Source organism: Pristis pectinata, chromosome 18 (assembly GCF_009764475.1).
Source record: "Pristis pectinata isolate sPriPec2 chromosome 18, sPriPec2.1.pri, whole genome shotgun sequence".
NCBI lineage: Eukaryota > Metazoa > Chordata > Chondrichthyes > Rhinopristiformes > Pristidae > Pristis > Pristis pectinata.
In genome coordinates this window covers 24,963,370-24,986,429 of record NC_067422.1, presented here as the reverse complement: position 1 = coordinate 24,986,429, position 23,060 = coordinate 24,963,370, and the positions used below count along the sequence as shown (strand labels likewise).

Below are 23,060 nucleotides of genomic sequence, written 5' to 3'. Positions count from 1 at the left end.
GCTCTACCAGAGATTTTCTTGATCAATAACCTTTTCCAAGCATTGTGTCTTCAAAAAGCATTAGGCCATTTCAAACAGGAAGAATGCAATGTTATGTTTTTTTTAAAATAGAGATGTGGCCTTCAATCAGCCCCTTCGACCCATTGAGTCCACATTGACTGTCGACCACCCATTTATAAAGGTTAGATCGTAAAATAATTGTCATCCATTGACTCCATCCAGGCAATAGTGCCTGGAATTAGAATAATAAACTACAATTGCAGTTTAATATCACATTAACAGAAATGACATGCACGGATACCCTTCCTCCATGAAAGACAAATGACATCATTTCTAAATCCTTATCAACTGCAACAACGTAATCCAAAATAACTAAAAAAAACTGTATCCAAGAAGCTGGCATCGAAAAAAAGTGATCCTGACACATAAGTACACCGCTTGTACATCAAGATCACCGTGGGGATTCACTGGAGCTAGTTAATCTGTCTTGGCTGGATAAATAACGTTACAGACTGCTCATTCCAACCATTCCAGACAGGAAAGCTGTACTCACTTCTTTGTTATTTTGAATAATATGCTACTTAAAAAAAACTTAGCCTTGACCATGTATGGCCCTTTCACATTCCATTTAACAGAACTCTTCCAAAGTTAACAATAAGAGTGAAAAAGCAGTGTTTGGGATGAGCTTCAACACTAAGATTTTATAAATCCACATTCTTCTGCCATGTTTGAAAAGGTGGAGAGTTGTGGAAAAGAAATAGTTGCTTTTTCCTAAATTAACCAATTTCAAGCATGTTATAACCATGTACTTTCATCAATTTGCTAATCCTAAGCAAGTACACTGATTGGTAACTATATGCAATGTGATTTATTGACGCAAATTTGTATTATTCACCACAGGATACAGAATATGAAGCTAAATTCCATCTTCTCATACAGAGAAGGCAGTCAGATGGCCATCAAGAAAGTTTAATACAGATCTTAACTAAAGCAATATAGTTAGCAAAGACTCCAGTTCGCACGGCCTTAAAAAGTGTACTTTCATAAATATGGTTTGTTATAGGTACCAAGCACAATAAAACACTTGGGATCAGTTTTTGCTATACCGTGGAATCAAATATATTTAAGAGGCTACAGCAAAACTGAACTTTGATTAAATAAATGAAAAAGTCAATTAAGGATTTCAATTACATGAAAATATGTTCTAATTATACTTCAGACATCGCAGAGTGCAATACATATAGTTTTCCATTTTTCCTCAAAGGATATATAGGTATCCAGATTCTCAGAATAAACCCACTGCCTTTAATGCAGTGGTCTTGCGAAAGGTCATTACTGCAGAATATCCAAACATCATAGTACACATTGTATAGATGAGAGATTATGCAAGTGGTTCAAAAGTCAAACCTAGTGGTGAAGGGGTTCGGACCAGTAAAGGAGCAATGACTTCACTGGCCAACACAGGTAAACCAAACACACAACTAGCAATGAAAGCTGGTTCTCCTGTAGCAGTACTAAGTTTGCCACTTAGACTCCAGTAAAGGCAGCCTCATTTATCACTACCAGTAGTTCTAACATTCAGAGATATCCCCTGTATGCAGGGTTATCAAGTCCAACTGAAATTTCATATCCTAAAAGCAAATCATTTGCAGGGCCAGGAACTAAATGCTGAGAAATAGGATCAACCTAAACTCAAATTTTGGCTGGCAAAGACAATGGACCAAATGACCCCCTCCTGTACTATAAAATTCAATGAACTACCCCCCACCCTCCCCCCCCCCCCCCCCCCCCCCCCCCCCCCCCCCCCCCCCCCCCCCCCCCACAAATCCTTGCTATTAAAACTCCAGGACAATAAAACAGCATGGGACAAACTGATCAAATCTCATGCCTTAGATGAGGGAAGATTTGCAGATTCAGTAGTAGGAGACAACCATTTTCTACTACCAAATGTTCTTAAACCTGCAAGTTCTCCAGCCAGGACCATCAGATGTACAGATGAAAAAGCCTTCAAATTTCTTGACACTAAACTCTTTTGCACCAGCTTTGCATCACTGGCTTATTATTGAAACCAAAGTGTCAGGAAGGAAAATTTGTTTCCAAAAAAAAAAGTAATGTGAAATGGTTTCCTCAGGCTCTTGTGTGGCTGTCAAATCAAATAGACTTGATAAATTACTTGTTTGAATAAAAAAACATGCCAAAATTTTAGTGCTGAAATCCTGGAAGGTCAGGAGAGCACAGTCTGGTTATTTTCTCCAAGATAAGCTTCATCCATTACTGCCAACCTAAACATCAACTTTCAAAATAGCTACTGGCAGACATCATCCCAAAGAAATGAGTGGACAATACCTTCTTAGAGTGTGAAGTACAGAATCGGTTAACTTATTGACTGCAGTAAAAAGTAAAAGGCAAAAAAATTTCCAATTTTTTCCAGAAGAGAACTGCAGTCAACTGGGGGAAAAGGGGAAAAAGGGAAAAATCACAACAAGGCAACCCAGAAATTTACAACAGCTTTCCAGCTGGATGCAGAATAGGAGGGCAAAGATGGATTTAATACCACAGTTTGAAAATTCAACTAAAATCAAAAGTTTCTCCCAGAGTATTGTACAAAAAAATTACAAAAAAAATCCAGACATCTTCAGATGTCTTCGACAGTTTTTCAGTACATTCTGGACACTAGGTTTTGAAGCAAAAGACATTCAGAAATAAGACAAAATTTAGTGTTATTTAGGGATCTGCAGTGATACATGACAGTAGAGGGCCAAAAGCAACTAATAATGTCCATACGATTCATCAGGTTAAAACCCAATGAAATAAAGTAATAAGTCACGAATTCCTCAAAAACCAGGTTAACATATATTAATAATATCTGAACTTCTAACTCATTGGTAAATAAAATATGAACTATGGCTACTCAATTTCCAAATGGCAATTAATCAAAAGGAATATTTTGCTTTCTACTGCTGAAAACTCAAGAGGGGTAGTGAAAGTAAAGATACCAAGGAAGAGAATCCCAAGCTGCTGTTACGCACATCCTCATTTCATGAGTTTGCCCCATCAAAAAAAATTCAAGTTATGCATTGGCTGATACTAGATATCATTTCCGTATACTCAATGCTGTCTTCTAAAACAAAGACGACAAGGAGTGAAAAGGCAAATGGAATACCAATGTAAAGTGTGGGCTCAACTCACCCAAAAAAATGTGACAGACTTAAAAAACTTACTCCCTTCAGACTTAGATCAGATTCTACTCGTTTTCCATTCTCATTTAGATGATGTGAAATAATTAAAAAATAGTTTTGCGTTTGCACAATTCGAAAACACTTAAAAACTTTACCTTTGTTTTACCAAAAATACTTAAAAAGGAAGTCCATTCAGGAAGTTACTGGCCCTTTTTACATTAACCAGCTTTTTCATGAATTTCACAAAGCCCAGTTGAAATAAAAATTTCATTTAACACTTCAAACTTCAAAATAATACATCTGGTAATTCAGTATCGGTAAACAAAAGCAAGGTTTTGAATTGCTTAAATTAGTAATTCACCTGTATCATAATACCTTGATCTTTCCAGGTTTGTAACAGACCCCTCTCCTATCCTTGTACAATAAAAGTCAATGCAGATTTTTAAGTTGTAAAGGCTAGGGGTGGATGGTTAAACAACTTAATTACCAGTTCATTTGATGCTCAATTACTAAAAACTTGGTTTTGTGACAACTGTGCACCATATAATGCAACTAATGTAAAAGAATTAGATACTAAAATCTGCAGTTTTATCACACCAGTTTTGAATACCGACTTAATGCCTCAGCACCAAGTCTATCCCACCCTACAGATGCTGCTTGACCCAGAGTTTCCCGAGCTGACTGTTTTTTTACCCCCGAATGTCACATGTCCTGTCACTCATCTGGATGAAAACTATGCCTTAGCTTAGATCCAAAGATTTTTGTGCAAGGAAGGAGAGAAAGAGAAAGTGCGAATGTTGTGAAGCCTTGTGCAACTGCATTCAACTACTTTGTGATCTGTGGGAAAGATTGGACACGTCTAATGGCTTATTCATGCAGTATTATTCAAAGGTCATTTCGTGCTTGGCATGAAAGCATTAAACTAAGCCTTGCTCTGCTGTCAAAGAGAAGTTTGTGTTATTGAAAGAGAAACTACTTAATCATATGAACATCTTTTTCAAGCAGCACCCAACAAATTGTGCGCTGTATTTGGCCACATTAAGTAACTCATGTCCTTAAGTGTTCTTTCCGGCTTGTCAAGGAGAGCTGAAAAGGTCATTATTCATGCAAAGTGTTTATTCAAGCATTTAAATTAAGTAAATTTCGACACATTTTCCACCATAAATTCCATGAAGCAAAAACAAATTTTCTGCACAAAACCAAATGGATCAGCTATATAAAAAAGTACAATATTTTAATAGCAAGTTATATCCAATGTTACGGATGACAAAGTTGTAACTAATGGTGAAAGTTAAATTATTAGTGTATAAACTTTTACAACAGATCAACTAGTATCATTACTATGCAGACCACATTAATTCTTATTATAAATTAAACTGATAAATCCACAACATCCTCCCAATTTATTACTTTATTGTTAAGGGGCCAAATTTAACCATCATTCAATTCTCTTTGCTCATTTTCTGCCCACTTGCAAGACATGAAATTCTGGCCTCATCCTTAATGTTCAGTTTCTTAAGGGAGATGAGAGTGGGTTTGTACAAGTAACAAGCCTCATGATACACCAGGATTCAAATCCAGATGTGATTGCCAGAGGCCCAAATGAAGCAATTGTGACCCAGTCCCTCATCAGAAAGAATCCACAGCTCAATTACACAAAATTGAGAAGTTGGTAACCCAAGAGGCCAAAGAATAATTTAAGAAATGGACAAATGCGTAAACAGGTCATCAGCATGCTCAAAGCTGGAGTATATTCATCCTATTAGACTAAAGGGACAGCTTATTTTTTATTTTAAAAATAAAAATAAACTGTCACTTTAGTCTAATAGGATGAATATACTCCAGCTTTGAGATGGCATTTTAAATTCATCTTTTTAAATCCAGAATGACTACATGCTTAAGATATTCCCATCTTGTGCATAGAAAATGCTTCAAGAAATTCATAAGTGCATGGTGTGAATTAAACTTGTGTTTAATGATTGAAGATATCATGTTCTTTGAAAACTGGTCAAGCACTTAAATCAAGATGAGTTAGCAGGTCAGCTTCATAGCTCAGAAAGCAATTTACTGAATTGATCACAAATGCAAATTTAAATTACAGGCACCTTAAAAAAGTTAAGCAAGAAAATTGGTTATTGTGTTCAGTTTTCGCCTCATCATTGGAAGCTTTAGAGGGTGCAGGGGAGATTTACCAGGATGCTGCCTGGATTAGAGAACAATGTCTTTATGAGGAAAGGTTGAGCAAGCTTGGGCTTTTCTCTTCAGAATGACGGAGGATAAGACATGACCTGACAGAGATGTACAAGATTATGAGAGGTATAAATAGAATAGAGAGCCAGCACCTTTTTCCCAGGGTGGCAATGGCCAATACCAGAGGACATCCATTTAAGGTGATAGGAGGAAAGTTTAGGGAAGATGTCAGAGGTAGGGTTTTTTTTACATAAAAAATAAAGTGGTGGGTGCCTGGAAAGCACTGCTGGGAGTGGTGGTAAAGGCTGATACAATAGGGACCTTTAAAAGACTCTTAGATAGAAAAATGGAGGATTATGGGCTGTGTAGGAGGGAAGAGTTAGATTGATTGTGCAGTAGGTTTATATAGATCGGCACAACAGCCTAGGCTGAAGGCCCTATACTGTGCCGTACTGTTCTATGTTCCAAAACAAAAAAAGGTCCATAAACCAACCAAAAAATTTGGAAAGGATTAACAGGATCACCAAAGCAGTAAATCAAACTGCAACTTTAGGAAACATGAGACTGCAGATGTTGGAACTGGGAGCAACAAATAGTCTGCTGGAGTCCTGATGCAGGGGTTTGACGTGAACATCAACAATTCTTTTCCCCCACAAACATAGATACTGCTCAACTCGTCGAGTTCCTCCAGCAAACCATTTGTTGCAACTTATTTCAAATACATTCTGTGTGCACCAAATAAAATTAGCAATTAATTTTCAGAATTTGACTAAATAACAGTTAGCAAACTCCAGACAGCCACCGAGAATTTTACCTTGATACATGGATTTGCTAAAAAAAAACACCATTGCACATCTTTCATTTTAAAAAAATCTGGCAATACCTCAGAAAGGACACGTTACCCCATTGCACACTTGTCCTCCAGGACTAACGAACAGTACGTATACTACAGATGGTTTAAATTTGACCACTCATTTTTGAATTTCTAACTGGACATTAACAAGGCTAATATTTATTGCCCATCACCAACACCTTGAAATGCCATTAACAAGGGCCTGCTTTACCAGATCAATGAGGCTGGGTGTGACTTTGCAGTGTACAAATCCATAGCCAATGTTGATGCCAGATGCCATTTCCATGTAGGTAACAGCAAAGATGTGCAACTAAGGAAGTGGCATTTGGATTGAGATTAACTGCACATCTGTCCTTATCTGAAGTTGCTGTTCCATTAACACACAATGCCAAGGTTTACTCACTTTACAGGAAAATTTAAGCTTTAACTCTTCAGCTTAACAAAACAATTTAAAGCTACATCCCACAATACTGGTGGTGTAAACTACTGAAGTTCAAAGTTCAGCATACAAAAAGCAAAAGATTTCAATAATTTCAGTTAAATGGGTCAGGGATGCCTGCATGCCAAGTTTTCAGACTGGTGCCCATCACAACCAAGACAGTACACCTTTAGTGAAATCTTGCAACTGTGTTGCATTCATCATATGACATTGTTATTAGGAACATAACTGCTTCATAACTTTCAGCCTCAAGTTAATGTAATATTGCAAAAAAAATTTTCCCACTTAGCCAAATTTAAGACAGCTGGATCCACTTATAAATAGCCTAGTATTTCCTCATTAAACTATTTCCAAATGCTGATCAATCCAAAACTATCAAATAATCTTACAAAAATGATTAGGAGATACAAATCTTCAGTAGATGCATTAGCAAAAAGTTGATAATTAGAGTTTTAGTTTACTGAGGAATACAACATGGGTGCCTCTTACCATTCCTTAGAGTTATACTTTAGGCCTCCCAAAAGCCCATGGGAGGTAAAGGAACAGATATGTAGCAAGATTGTGGAAAGATATGAAAGCAACAGGGTAGTTATAGGCAACTTTAATTTCCCCAATATTGACTGGGAGTTCTCTAGTGCCAGAGGCTGAGATAGGGCAGAAATTGTTAGATGCATCCAGGAGGGTTTCTTGAAACAATATCTTGATAGTCCAACAAGAGAAGGGGGTATACTTGACTTTGTATTGGGAAATGTGCTTGGCCAGATGATAAAAGTATCAGTGGGAGAGCATTTTGGAAACAGTGACCATAACTTTAAGTTTCCATATAGTGATGGAAAAGGATAAGACTGGACCTCAGTGGAAAGTGCCAAATTGGAGGAAGCAGATTAGGAGCAGCTGTTATTGAGCAAGTCCAGATCTGACATGTGGAAGTTAAAGTCCAACTGGTCAGAATTCAGGACCAACATGTCCCCATGAGGAAGACAGACAAGGTCAGACAACCTTGCCTGACATGAGCCATTGTGAATTTAGTCAAAAAAGAAAGCACAAGTTTAGGAAGCTGAAATCAGACTGGGCCCTTGAGGAATATAATGGAAGCGCAAAGAACTTAAACAGTGCATCAGGAGAGCTAAAATAGACCATGAAATGTCCCCAGCAAATTTGATTAAGGAGAATCCTAAGGCATGTTATAGATACATTGAAAAGAGGGTAGTTAAGGACAGGTTCACTCAAGTACTAGAGGGAATTTATGCCAAGAGCTAGAGGAAGTGGACAAGATACTAAATGAATACTTTGCATTTGTATTCACCAAGAATGAGATGGGGATAGGGAGATCTGGAAGGGGTATGTTGATATTCTATGAATGTTAATATCAAGGTGGGGGTGTTGGGTCTTTTGAAGAACATTAAGGTAGGCAAATCTTCAGAGACCGATGGTATCTATCCCAGATTATTGAGATACGCAAGAGATGAGATTGCTGGGGCCTTGACAGAGATCACTGCATCCTCTTTAGCTATAGGTGAGATCCAAGCAGACCGGAGAATAGCCAACATTATTCCTTTGTTTTAAAAAAAAGGGCAAAAGGGACAAACCGGGAAATTATAGGACTGGAGCTCACACATCCATGCCTACTTGCAGAGATCATTTGCCCACTACTTCTCCAGACTCTACCTCTGCCTTGTAAACATTTAAAAAGAATGGTAGAAACCGACTCGGAAGGATGCACCAAAAAGATATACATTTGCTAATGACACAAAGTAGGAAAGTTTGAAGATGACATGGAAACTACAAAAGGAACATAGATATGTAATGTGTGGACTAAGATCTGGCAAATGGAGCATAATGCAGGAGAGAATGAAACTGCTCATTTTGGCAGATAAAACAAAAAGATGCATACCATATAAATAAGTGTTTGCAGAGCTCTGAGGTGCAGGGGACTTGGGGTACCATAGTGCATGATTTACAAAAGACAATGTGGTTAGTGCTCAGATACAAGTGATTTTGAAAGTTAGCAGAACATAAATATTTATTGCAAGGGGAATTGAATACATAAGTTTGGAGTGGAGTTGGGGGTGGAAGGCAGAGAAATGTTATGCTTCAATTATACAGGGCTATGGAAGACCACACAAGGAGTACTGTAAGCAGCACTGAATGATCTTACATAAAGGAGGATGTTAATGTGTTGGAAGTTTGAAGATATACTAGACTGATGCCTGGAATGGGCAGGGTTGTCTTGGGATGAAAGATTGAACAGGCTATATTTGTACCCAATTAAGTTGAGATGAAAGCTGGCTTGACTGAAAGGTACAAGTTCCTGAGGAGTTTCGACAGAGGATGAGGAGAAGGCATTTCCTCCTGTGGGAGAATCTAAAACAAAGATCACAATTTAAAAATAAGGGGCAAAATTCTCTCAGAATGTCAAAAGTCTCTGGAGCTCTTAAAGATTCTGTTTCTACCATTTTTAAAAAAATATTTATAGGGCAGAGGTAGAGTCTTGAGAAGTAGTGGGCAAAAGATCATTGCAAGTAGGCATGAATGTGAGAGTTATAGTCAGATTAGCATGCTATTATTGAATGGCAGAGCAGGCTTGAGGGGCAAAGTGGCCCACTCCTGCTCCTCGCTCTCAAGTTCCCATGTGACCAGCCCTCTATCCAAGTTGGCAACAACTGACAATTAAGAATTTTCAAAACAAAAGGTGCAAGGGCAATATTTCACTAGATATAAATGGATGTCAAACAATGAAACCTCACTTGGGAAAGATTCATTCTATCATTTCACAAAATTACAAATCCAAACATATGGTCTTTCTGCACGTTTACTTTCTACAAACCAAATCAATAATGACTCATATCCGCCCTTGGCTTACTCACCTTCCCTTAACCTTTGAAGAGACTGGAGAAGCATACACAACATGACTTCTGGTTCAACTGGGGGATACTGCCACAATATCCTCAGGTAACTGATTAGACATTGCAGCAGGAGGCAATGTCAGCAGGTGCTGAATGCATTTTCTACTTGGATGCATTTTCTACTTGGATGCATCTGATGTCACTAAACCCAGGGCAAATAGCTCCAAAACTCAACTCAATAAGCCAGGTGCTGTCTTTCACATGAAACAATAAACCAAACCACTTTGGTAGGCAAATTAGTAACAAAGGCAGGACCCAAGGACCCTACTTGTATTTCTTAAGAGGTCCTGAAGCACTTTCCAGCAAGTCACATAGAAATTGAAGTCTCTTTTCCCCCTCCCTTTAGGAAAGTTGAAAAATTCTTTGCTAACGTACATTCACAGAATTGATTAATTTGGGCCTGCATCAGTTTCACTTCAATCAACTCCAGTCTCCCATTTACCCCGAAAGCCCCACAAATTATTTTCCTTTTGCCTGCCCAGTCCCCTGTTGGAAGCCTTCTCCTTCACAAGCAATGAGTTCTACATTAAAAGATTTTCCTCCACATCTGCCTTGCTGCTTATGATCAAAATTCTAAATATGATTCCAACTCAAGTCAGTCACAAAAAATTCAGTTCTGAAACTGAAAATTTTTTTGAATGAGGTACTTGTATAGTATCTCCATTCCATATTGTCTGCAATATTATTAAATATGCTTATTGCAGCAAGCTAATGTAGACTTCTTCATTGCAATAGAAGTATTTAGAGTCCACCGTTTCTACTTCAGCTTGCTTCTTCCAGTTTCTCTCCAAGGGCAACGCAAACAATTGTTATTCAAAAGTTGATACTCAAATTACAATGCCTTCAACATTATTGTAGCTTTCCAAGAACACAAACGTTTTTTTTTGTTTTGTTACATTCAAGTACACTGCTATAAACAGCCTCTGCAGCTAATACCTTGCCTTTCCTGTTTGCATCTACTGAACTGGATTGTTCTCTTCACACATATTGTAGCTGGCTATTCTTTTCCTATACTTATTCTGCTGAAGCAACAGAGCATCAAGCATGGTTGTGCTTAAACTCAATCTGGTAATTACATGGGATTCAATGCAGTTACATAATTAATCATGAAATAAGTGGGAGTTTTGTCGAACAAAAAATAGTTCCATTAGACCATAAGACATGGGAGCAGAATTAGGCCATTCGGCTCATCGAGTCTACTCCATCAGCAATTAATTGCCTTCGTTTGGCATTCTCTTGGATAAGAGTATTTTGCTTTCCTTCAAAGTCTTTTAAAATAGACTTCAATTCGGCAAAGCTCCGATCAAACTTTCTGTCCAGATTAGAAATAGCTTCCAAAGTAGGTTGTTCTCCACTACCTTTACCATTAGCAGAGGCTTTAGATCTGCTGGTCATTTTCACAGTTAAAAATCAAGATTAAACTTATGCCAGTATTGTAAAAGACTTATTAAAGGGTGGTAAATAATAGATTGAAAAGTGCCTGGACCAAAACCAAATTATGACTTAGTCCATGGAGCGCCACCAACAGACTCGAGTCTACTCCATCACTCGATCATGGTTGATGTACTTTTCCCTCTCAACCCCATTTTCCTGCCTTCTCCCCGTAACCTTTAACACCCTTACCAATCAAGCAGCTATCAACCTCAGCTTTCAAGATATCCAATGACTTAGCTTCCACAGCTCTCTGTGGCAATGAATTCCAGATTCACCACCCTCTGGCTAAAGAAACTCCTCCACATCTCTGTTCTAAATGGACATCCTTCTATTCTGAGGCTGTGCCCTCTGGTCCAAGACTCTCCAACTACTGGAAACATCCTTTTCACATCCACTCTATCCAGGCCTTTCAATATTCGGTAGGTTTCAATGAGATCCCCCCCTCGTCCTTCTAAACTCCAAAGAGTACAGGCCCAGAGCCATCAAATGCTCCTCATACGTTAACCCTTTCATTCCCAGGATCATTCTGGTAAACCTCCTTTGGACCCTCTCCAATGCCAGCACATCCTTCCTTAGATATGGGGCCCAAAACTGCTCACAATACTCCAAATGTGGTCTGACCAACGCCTTATAAAGCCTCAGCATTACATCCTTGCTTTTATATTCTAGTCTCTCGAAATGAATGCTAACATCGCATTTGCCTTCCTTACTACCGACTCAACCTGCAAGTTAACCTGTAGGGAATCCTGCACTAGGACTCCCAAGTCCCTTTGCACCTCCCATTTCTGAATTCGCTCCACATTTAGAAAATAGTCTACGCCTTTATTCCTTCTACCAAAGTGTATGACCGTACACTTCCCTAGGCTGTATTCCATCTGCCACTTCTTTGCCCATTCTCCCAACCTGTTCAAGTCCTTCTGCAGACTCCCTGCTTCCTCAACACTACCTGCCCCCCGACTATCTTTGTATCATCCACAAACTTGGCCATAAAGCCATCAATTCCATCATCCAGACCATTAACATATAACGTGAAAAGTAGTGGACCCAACACCGACCCCTGCGGAACACCACTAGTCACTGGCAGCCAACCAGAAAAGGCCCCTTTTATTCCCACTCTTTGCCTTCTGCCAGTCAGCCAATCTTCTATCCATGCTGGTACCTTTCCTGTAATACCATGGGCTCCTATCTTGTTTATCAGCCTCTTGTGCAGCACCTTGTCAAAGGCCTTCTGATAATCCAAGTAAACAACATCCAGTGACTCTCCTTTGTCTATCCTGCCTGTTACTTCCTCAAAGAATTCCAACAGATTTGTCAGGCAAGATCTCCCCTTAAGGAAACCATCCTGACTTCAGCCTACTTTATCATGTGCTTCCATGTACCCCGAAACTTCATCCTTAATAATGGACTCTAACATCTTACCAACCACTGAAATCAGGCTAACTGGCTGATAATTTCCGGTCTTTTGTCTCCCTCCCGTCTTTAAGAGTGGAGTGACATTTGTGATTTTCCAGTCCTCTGGAACCATTCCTGAATCTACTGATTTTTGAAAGATCACTACTAATGCCTCCACAATCTCTTCAGCTACCTCTTTCAGAAGCCTGGGATGTAGTCCATCTGGTCCAAGTGACTTGTCTACCTCCAGACCCTTCAGCTTGCCAAGCACCTTCTCCTTAGTAATAACGACTACACTCACTTCTGCCTCAACTCTTATGGATTTATGGCACGTTGCTGGTGTCTTCCACAGTGAAGACTGATGCAAAATATTTACTCAGTTTATCTGCCATTTCTTTCTTCCCCATTACTACCTCTCTGCAGCGTCATTTTCCAGCAGCCTGATATCCACTCTTGCCTCTTTTACTATTTATATATCTGAAAAAAAACTTTTATATTATTGACCAGCTTGTCTTTATATTTCATCTTTTCTCCCCTTAATGCTTTTTTAGTTGCCTTCTATTGGTTTTTAGAAGCTTCCAACCCTCTAGCTTCCACTAATTTTTGCAATATTGTATGCCCTCTCTTGTTTTTATGCTGTCCTTGACTTCCCTTGCTTCATATGATCTGTGATTATACATTTGGGATCTTACACTCATTATCTGTGGGACCAGTCGGCACTTCAACCAGACAGTTCTACACAAAGCAAAATGTACTTTTACTACCAATACCTATATAAATGTACCAAAATGGGACAAACTAAAATTATATCCTAATGTCCATCTATCACACCCCTCCCCTAACCCTGATGTCAGAAAGGATACGTGACTGGAGTACAGTCCATTTGTAACTATTTGAACACAGAATGAACAAGGATGTGAAGGTTGCAGGAACAACTCTCAGCAATTCAAGGATCATATTCCAGTGGAAAAAAAATGCCACTGAAGAAACTATGTAAACCTGTACATCTGCTCAAAGAACTGACCCAAGGTTATTTAATCATATTATCCAAACTTGCATAAATTACCAATTAGATGAAATTGTGCTCAATATTTGGGAACCAGAGGTCTAGAACCCTGATCACTAGCTCAGTTGTAATTTAACTGCACGGCAACTACAACTCCTCTTACCCAGATAGACTAACACAGCTGCTTACCAATAAAAACGATCACAAAATTCATCCAGCTGCACACAAAGGATTAGTCTAAAGCTAACATTTAGTCTCTTGTAGTGAAACCATAACAATGCAATCACTAAGCAGCTGTTTAAAGTCCATTTTGCTTAACTCATGCCCATGCAACTGACTAGACCACCTGGCATATCTCTACTCAATCTTGAAAGATATGGAAACAAAAAAACTCAGTAACCATGTTGGCTTTCACTATGATATAACCTCTAAACAAAACAACCATTATGTAGCGATTTAGGCTTACATTAACAGTCAAAAATTTGGTTCATTTCCAAGCTGGCCCAACATGTATTGTAACAGCAGTTATGAACATCTGATGTTCAAAAACACTTACATGCACCAATTCTTGTGCCATTTTAAGCACTGCAGTTTATCATCATCAACTTTCATTCTCAATGTGCATTTCAGTTATTCACCTTTATAACTGCATCACATCCACTCAGGTCAAAGTGAGCAAACCAATAAGGGGGAAAAAAAGTTTGCTGAAATTCTGAGTGGAGTGTGCTGCCAAGTACCTGATGGTGTCATGGCTGGCACGACACCATTCCCAAGCCAACTGTTCAAGTTCACTTATGTGAGTTGGCCTTTTCCAAGTGAGTTATAGCAGGACCACCAAGCTAGATTCAGCCGATTGGAAGACAAGCTATACCTCCTGCATCTGAGTGTATTCATTAACTAGGAAGTATAGAGTCAAGTAAATTCACATTCTGCTATAAAACTTAAGCCTATTAGACAAATACTGATCTATACATCACTATTTACTAGTATCTGCCCATATTCTTTCATAATCCACAATTCCATCCACTCTCCTTCCTCCAAAACCAGAATCTGGATTGCCGACTTACTAAACACATACAAAGGAAGGCAACTCCATACCAATGCGGAGTATTTAGACCAAAATAGTGATTTTTTTGCACAAGTCTGTAAATATTTGGAATTCTCCATCTCAAAAAGGTTGTGGATGTCGGAGTGTATTCAAGGACAAGAGCAATAAATTTTTGGACACCAATAAAACTGGGATCAGACATGGCAATCAGCCATGACCTTAATGGTAGACCAGAGTAGAGGAGCTACATGGCCTACCCCAGTCATCTCTAGCAATAATAGGGGTCTCTCAGTACAGGACAGCAGTACCAGCCTAGAAAACCTGCAAGGCCCTGGAGTGGATGTGCAATTCAAAAGGTCCTACCATGAGCCAAGATTTAAGTTTGGAAGGATTAACCCCAAACTCACTTGATACCACACTCACTCCAACACAAGCACAGTAGCTCATTTGGCTTTAATGTCCCACCTACAAGAATGGATGAAAGCTTTTCCTGCAGAAGAGGTCAGACCTTTTGTGAAAATATCTTAATCCAGTGATTCATTCTTCTCCCTTTCCAACCCACACCATCAGCTTAGTTTCTGGACTACAAGTGGTGCTCATAGATATGTCATCTCTTCCTGAAGAACTGTAGGAATTTTCCCCAATTCATCCTCCTCTGCTGCAAATGTAGCATAAACTTGGAATTTTCTTCTTTGTTTTTTTTAAAACAGTTACTGGACTAAGAACATTGAATTCTCCAATTTCAGATAAACTGCTCACCCTTTGCTCTGTCTGCTGCAACAGCCATGACCTCCCAGTGGCCACCCACTTCAATTCCACATCCCACTCCCATACTGACATGTCCATCCATGGCCTCCTCTGCTGCCACATTGAGGCCAGGCGCAGGTTGGAGGAACAACACCTCATTCTGCCTTGGGAATCTCCAACCCGATGCCCTCAACATCAATTTTTCTAACTTCCGGTAACCCCACCTTTTCCTCCCCCCTCCCCCCACCACTCCTTTGTCTTCCCTTATTCCTGTAGCTCCCTTACCCCAACTTGATGACCTGCCCATCTCCTCTCCTCCCCTCCTCCATCCTTTATTCCATGGTCCACTGCCCTCACTGACCGGATTCCTCCTCCTTCAGACTTTTGCCTCTTCTATTTATCATCTCTCAGCTTATTACATCTTCCCCCTTCCCCCACCCTTCCCCCTCTCACCTGGGCTCGCCTATCACCTGTCTGCGTGTGCTCCTCCCCCTCCCCCTCCCCCCACTTCCTTACTCTGATTTCTGCCCTCTTCCTTTCCTGTCCTGATGAAGGGTCTCGGCCCGAAACGTCGACTGTTTATTTCCCTCCATGGACGCTGCCTGACCCGCTGAGTTCCTCCAGCACTTTGTGTGTATTGCTCCAGATTCCAGCATCTGCAGAATTTCTTGTGTCACCCTCCATCCCTTTTCTTTCTTCCCTCTGATCTACCCAGTTTCTCTTACACCCATACCAGTCCCCCAACCACACCATTTCTTTTCCCCTCTCCACCATCACCCACACACTCTCCCCATTGGGTCCACTACCCCTACTATTCCCATCTGCCCACCTCCCTTAGTCAATTCCATGCTCCACCTTCCTTTCCTGTCAGATGCCACCTGCAGCCCTTTGTTGCCTCCACCTATCATCCCCGCGCCCACCCGTCACAATTTCCACTCCTCACTCCGGCTGCCCGTCACCTTTCCTCACCTGAATCCACTCAACACTTGCCAGCTCTCATTCCACCCCTTGCCCTCACCTCTTTGTACTAGCCATTTCCCCTCTATCTTTCAGTCCAGATGAAGGATCTTGACCCAAAACATCAACTGTCCATTTCCCTCCACAGATGCTGCCTGACCCACTTGAGTTCCTCCAGCATCTTGTTTGTTACTGGACGAGCAACCAGATTCATTAGTCCAGTCCACTAGTTAAATTCCACTACTGGCAGAGGAATATAAAATTAAATAAATATGGAATTAAAGCTGGGCTCTGCATTGGTATGCACAAATTCAATTCACCAAGTGTCCTTCAGGGAAGGATTTCTGGCCTCCTTACCATTTAGTCCTGTACGACTCCAGATCCACCAATGCAGCCGACTCTTAAAGCTTGTAGCTTGCCACCTCAGATCAGGGCAATTAGTGATGGACAATAAATGGCCACTCATGTGAACAAATAAAGTAGTAAGCCCTGCAGGGTCACACCACAGGAAGCACCACACAATATCAGTCAGGTTAGATGCATGGCCCAAGGGTTTGGGAAAAATTCATGACATCTCTAACCCAAACTCTCCTTCCATTGCATCCTTTTGAAAACCATTACAAATTCAACAAACGCAACAATACAAATGAGCATAAGGAATTTTACATTACTTATTCCATTCCCAGACAATCCAGATTTGCATCTTACCTTGCAACATGCTTCTGTAGGCACTTTCAGAAATGGCATAGATGTGTGGTGGCATCTCGTGTCGCTTTTTCCCCCTGTACATGTCAATAATTTGTTCCGCATAAATGGGGAGATTTTTGTATGGATTTATCACCACACAGAACAGTCCAGAGTATGTCTAAACGAGGAAAACAACAGAAATCATTAAGAAAAATAGCATTTTAAATAGTGGTATATAACTAAGATCAAAAGATATCAGTCCAACACCAAGAATCACAAACATAATTTTTTAAAAAAACTGAAAAAAAACACATTTTAAACTACTAGTCTTCATATCCCCACACTCCCCTATCAAAGGTCATGCTTAGAAGGCAAGAATATTGTTGTTCAGCATCTCACTTAATCAGCATTGCAAGTTTTGGGACTCATGTAAAACTATTCTGAAATTCCAAAATCCAAACATTCAGTTCTGCATAATTATCCATTTTGTAAGTAACCATCAGAATTTCTAAACGACCAACCCTTTGCCACTACGAACTTGGGACTGAACACAAGATGAAACTGGGATTAACTCTATACTACTTTACAGTAACTACCAGCTAACTGGGACAATAAATTCTATGCTGCCAGCTTGTGATTTTGATTTTATTTTCCATAAGAATATGTGACTTGGTGGTTCTTATCCTGATAAGTCTCTTTTCTAATAGTTTTAGAAACGGTTCAAATCTTCCTACCTATTCTGCTATTTTAAGAAATAAACAGTATCTGATTTGGCTGATAATCAGCCAGAAGCATCACAAGCCAAATTCATCTTTGTAGAAAACTTCTGTAAATCCACTACTGGAACTCAAATAGTTTGGAAGCTGCAATGATAGGAAAACTATCAACACTTGCCATCATTACTCTGTAAAACTGACAGTAACTCCTGGCATCTCCTGACATGTAGTTAAATCTGGAAATCTAGAACTTGCTACTGTTGCACTGCTCCTCAGTAGGTGTATGCTTTAGCAATTTGAAGCAATCTTCAAATTTTAAATTAATATTGCTGTCATAAAAATCAAAAGTTAAGCTTGGTTGAGCAAGCTGTAACAGTACTAATATGTTACTACTACTGAATAATCTTCCTGACTGGAATATCACTCAACATTAACACTGATGTTTGGCATTTTGGCTTCTTCCTTAAATCCATGCTCAATTATAATACTGTTCAAGAAATAAAATTAGCACTTTATAGCTCTGCATTGCATAGTGAGAATTCAATGCAAAAGGCTCCTCAGCCAGATTGATGACATCACTGCTGCTGTATATCAAGAATCTATTCAGATAGTGTTCAACTGCAAACCAGAAAGCAAAACCCACGTTGCACAGGTCAATTAGTCTTCATGGTGTGTTTCCTTTGAAGTCAGTAGTCAGCGAATTGCTTCAGCAATTGAAAGGCAAGGTCACATTTGTTTTCCTCCCCTTATTCTCATCACTTGGAATACAAAGACTGCCCTCTTTCATTGAGTAATAATGGAAATAACATGAGTTTCTCAATCATAGGACCAGATTTAAGGGGGTGGGAAAAAAAGGGGAGAAACGTTGGCAGTTCCATGATAATGGCTGGTTTTTCACCCTCAGGGGATCACCGTAAAGATAGGAATTCTGGTGTAAATTTGCTGGCTGCTCTTCGTAAAGGGGTAGGCCACAAGGCCGCCTAGATCTGCTCCACCATTAAATATCATGGTAGATCCTGGGCTTCAAGTTCATTTTACAGACAGACCCCATAATTCTCATTCCCTTAATTCCAGAAAGTCTAAACTCAGTCATGAATGTACTTCCTGGTGTTTTTTCTGAGAGGACTGCATTGGAAGCCAATCACCAAGAGCAAAGTTGGAAGCTGCTGTCTAGCATTTACACTGGGGAAATTTGCCCACTGGATCTATACCAGGTAAAACCTGGCACAGGAGCAGCAATTCCATTTACTTGAATGGGAGAGGAATCTGTGTGAGCGAGCAAATATCAACTCCATTTAAAAACAAAATCTAAATTGTAACCAAAAGGTTTTAAAAGTGTGTGCAAGTTTTCTTGAATATTTTAGTGTTTAAGCAGTTTTTGACAGGGTGGATATGACCAAGCCAGCAAGGGACCCTGAATATAAATGCCTTGGCTGTTCAAAACAAATTTTAAAATGATAAACAGAATTATTGGAACTCTGGTTCATAGTTGCAGAGTATAGCTGAAAAGGGTTTTATCAAACAGGCCAAAAATACTAGTGACAAAGGTAATAGAGTCTGGAGCGTAGAAATTAAACTCAAACATTTTGTCTCTCAAGTTTGGTCAGTTGCATCATAGACAGAGATTATACTCTTCCCCAACCCCACAAAGTGATATTACATTGCCCAGAACATTGAGGATCCAGGCAGCTTGGGAGCACAAGTTACCAACTGCAGGAAAGTTTGTAATTATCATGTAGATCTGAGGTGCATGAATCTCAGCATTGGCAGAAAGGTTTGAACCCTTGGCCTGTTTGTCAGGTAAAATAAATATAGAAAGCTCATTACTGAGTGGCTCATTTTCATGTCAACAATGTGGGTCAGAAGGGAGACATTGGATTATAATGTCACATTTGTTCAGGATTAGAGCCCATGCCAGATTTGCTCCAGCACTTGTGTGCATTAACAGAAAGATATTTCACATTTATTTTGCTGAGCAGTTGAAAGGAAATTGGGAGCAACCCTTCCGGAATTTAGTGGGAAAAGCACATCTGCATCAAGCATGGTTAAGTTAGTTTATATGGCAATGGTACTTAAAAGTATTTAAAATCTGCTGTTGCACATCTTAAACTTTAAGCTGCAGAGTAAAAATGAATGCCTGATCACCCAAAATTCTGAAAATACTGGCAGTCATTTTAAAACCACGAGGCAGTACTGCTTCAATAAAAGATCTTTATTGAAAGCTTTTAAGTTGCTGCTTGGTCACTCCAAGTATCTTAGTTCCTGGGACCCAACCAAGTTGATCCTTCGCTCTCCAATTAAATTGATTTAAACATAAATTTGTTTATTAATGATGCTTCACAACATTTGTAATATTGTACATGTATGATCAAATTCACTGGCATAGAATAGCAGTTTGTGCTCCAACACAAACGTGGAACCAAATTGCTGTCTACATCATGCAAAATGACCTTTCATTGCATTTAGGTGGTTAGTTAATTGTCAATTCTCAAGCAGAATTTTGCTCCAAGAAATTAGGGGCTTTATTTGGGTCGATCCCTGAAAGGGAATCACTTTCTCTTTCCTCCACTGTCAGCTGTACCCTACCCCTTCATGAAAAAATGAAGGAGCAATCATGACCACAGAATACATCAAGTGTGAAATCAAAATTTTGGGAAGTTAGTTCTGCATTTCCCCACCCAAAATTGAAACACTTGTTTTAATAAGCCCCTTGCATCAGGTCCAGATAGGTTCCCCACTGGATCACAGCACAATCTGAGAAATAAGGAAGCCCAAATATAAAAGAATGCCTCAAGCTGTCACAAGTCAAATTTAAAACTGATAAACAAATGTTAGTAGAATTCTCTAGCTCATTGTTGCAGAGTATAGCCAAAAAGGTGTTTCTCCCCCAAAAATGGGCCAAAACCACCAACGAAGAGGCAATTAACTTTGGGACCTAGAAATTAAACTCAGACACTTAAATCCCAAACCCAAAACTGGCCCATAGATCAAAAATAAAACCAATTTTCCATTTTTCAGCCTTGTACTACAAAGCAACCAGACTCTAGTGTATTGGAGGAAAGGTGTGGTTACAATCACTTAGAAATGTTTTTGCACTTAAGTTTGTTTTGTTTGATTGCTGTTTTGTTAAATTAAGGCTCAGCCTGGCCATGGTTATGGTTACAAGCCTCATTTTTAAGGAATGTTTATACAGCTAAATCAGTCATGGTAATGAACAACACATTCATCTTCAGAGGAATGCAAAGCTAGCTTATATTTAAACTGACCTACATTAGAGGCAGCACCATTGTTATAGCCCATTTTTGATTGAACAATTTGAATTTGACTGCATGGACACAAACACAATTTACATGTTCAGCTTGTGAGATGAAATATTCAGTTCTTGTGCTTCATGGCATGAGAGTAACTACAAAAACATGCTGTCTAGTTTTGATGTCAATTATCTTGGGAGTTGCAGAAGAGGTCAATTACTGTTGGGCTTGTGGTATTAATAACTGGGCTGTTACAGCCCAAGATACCTCCTTAGCTACTGTCCCCACTTTAAGATTACAAAGCAGATGCTGTGTTTATATTTACCTTTCCTACTTGTGACATTGGGGTTGGCTGCAGTTCAGGAGGACGACCCACCCACAAATTCAGTAATGGACATTGCAATAGTATGCCCTCAATCTGTAGGGCAGACAGTGTAGATCTGACATTATGGGAGTAAGAGTGATAATGGAATACTTTGAAAAGACCATATGCAGTTTAAAATGTTTAGTTTCACTAAAACCTGACTTCATCCCAATACATCTTGCAAAGGCAAGTTCCAGAGAATCATCCTCCAGATTTACTTCACCTGACCCTAAAATATCCCTCCATTTCCTTCAATGGATCAATAATGTCACATGATTGAGAATACCAGATTTATTCAAATGTTAACAAGTTTCATCCAAATTCTTTATTGGATTAATAACCATCACATATTTGTACTTAATCTGAAGGAAAGAATGCAACACAACATGCAAAAAAGTTCACACCCTGCCCTTAGTTCTGCCCATCATTTGAATTTGAACAAGGCAACAGCAACTCATCTGACTTCACCCATTTAAGAAAGAGAACATGCAGACAATTTAGTATTAGTAATATTTATTCCTTATATAAAAAAAGACAACACTTCTCCTTCTCCTCCCCTCCCCACCCCCCCCAAATATCCCCAGGGGTGGAAGAAAGATTGAGCACATTAACAACTGATGGCACTGTCCAAAAATATCAAGGATCATCAGATGCAGTTACCAAGCTGCACTAAAACCTCAACAGTCCTGCACAGTAAATGAGAGCAACAACCCTTGGCTCTGATGACCAGATTCTTGATATTTTACATCAAATCAAATTGCAAGTGCTTGTGAACCACACCCATTGGGACAAACAGACCCTCAACACAAGTTCCTTTGTACAAAATAGGGGAGAGTTATGGGAAAAGGAGAAAATTGTTGGATAATAGAATATTCATTGAGCAGCTAGATAATATTTCCAGGCATTTATTCAGAATGTTTTTACAAAGTTCAGTGGGCCTTCAAAAAGTGCTTACATAATACTGAGAAACCAAGTACAACAGAACTCGTTCCAAGTCCTGGCAGACTTTCAACTATAGTCAATAAATTAACAACCCAGACAGAATAATCTGTCATATCCTTAAGTTGTAAAACTGAATTATCTTATAGCTATTCTACTAGTCATATTGATTAGGTACGTCAAAGTTACTGAACAAGGCCTCAAAGCTACGGAGGCTGGCAATGGGGAAGGGTCATTAACCTTCTTATTCCTTTTACACAAGTCAGTTATGGCGCCAAAAAATAAATTCAACCCACCCAAAATTCCCCTAAAAATACAGATGGTCTAAACTTAATTTATACAAGGTTAAAAATGCCAAACCTACAATTCTCCACCTACAAATAATCTAAAAAAAATCCTAAATGGGATTTTAAAGAATTAAAAATAAACCTGCAGATACTTGAAACCCAAAATACAATTTCCCTCACCTCTGCTCTCAACACCTTCCTGTTGGATACAGTTGCCCTGTTCTCGTCTGCCACCCTACCAGCATCTGCATTCAACAGATGATACTTGGCAATTTCTGCAACCTTCAAAATTCTCATTCTGAAGAAACTGTTCATGCAGAAATCTTAAGTGAACCCAGAGTAATGCCCCCAATACATATTAGCTCGTTGTTAATTTTCTAGGACATGTGGATGCATCACAACAGAACAAAACAAAAATCCAATCAAGGCATTTCATCAAATGCTACAATGAATGGAACAATACATCTTGGACACGAAGAAATGGAACTTGTCTGCTTGCGGTCTTTCACAGCTGTTAACTTGCAACAATCATATAATGTTCAGAAATTAACATTCAAGAAAACAATAGTTTAAATTGTTTCCGGCATACCAGGCTAACCTGTAGACAATAAGGAAGAACTTAAGTGACATTTAAAAGTGATCATTTCCCAAATGGATTATTAAAA

The 23,060-nt window shown here is 39.3% G+C and overlaps 1 protein-coding gene across 1 annotated transcript in view; it reads right to left on the bottom strand.

Moving 5' to 3' along the window:
* Positions 1 to 23,060, bottom strand: part of LOC127580046 (myosin-10-like) — a 123,619-nt gene that overhangs the window by 87,277 nt on the left and 13,282 nt on the right. Inside the window, 1 exon segment of the mRNA XM_052033192.1 lies at positions 16,860 to 17,016. Within this exon segment, the coding sequence (XP_051889152.1) occupies positions 16,860 to 17,016 (157 nt within the window).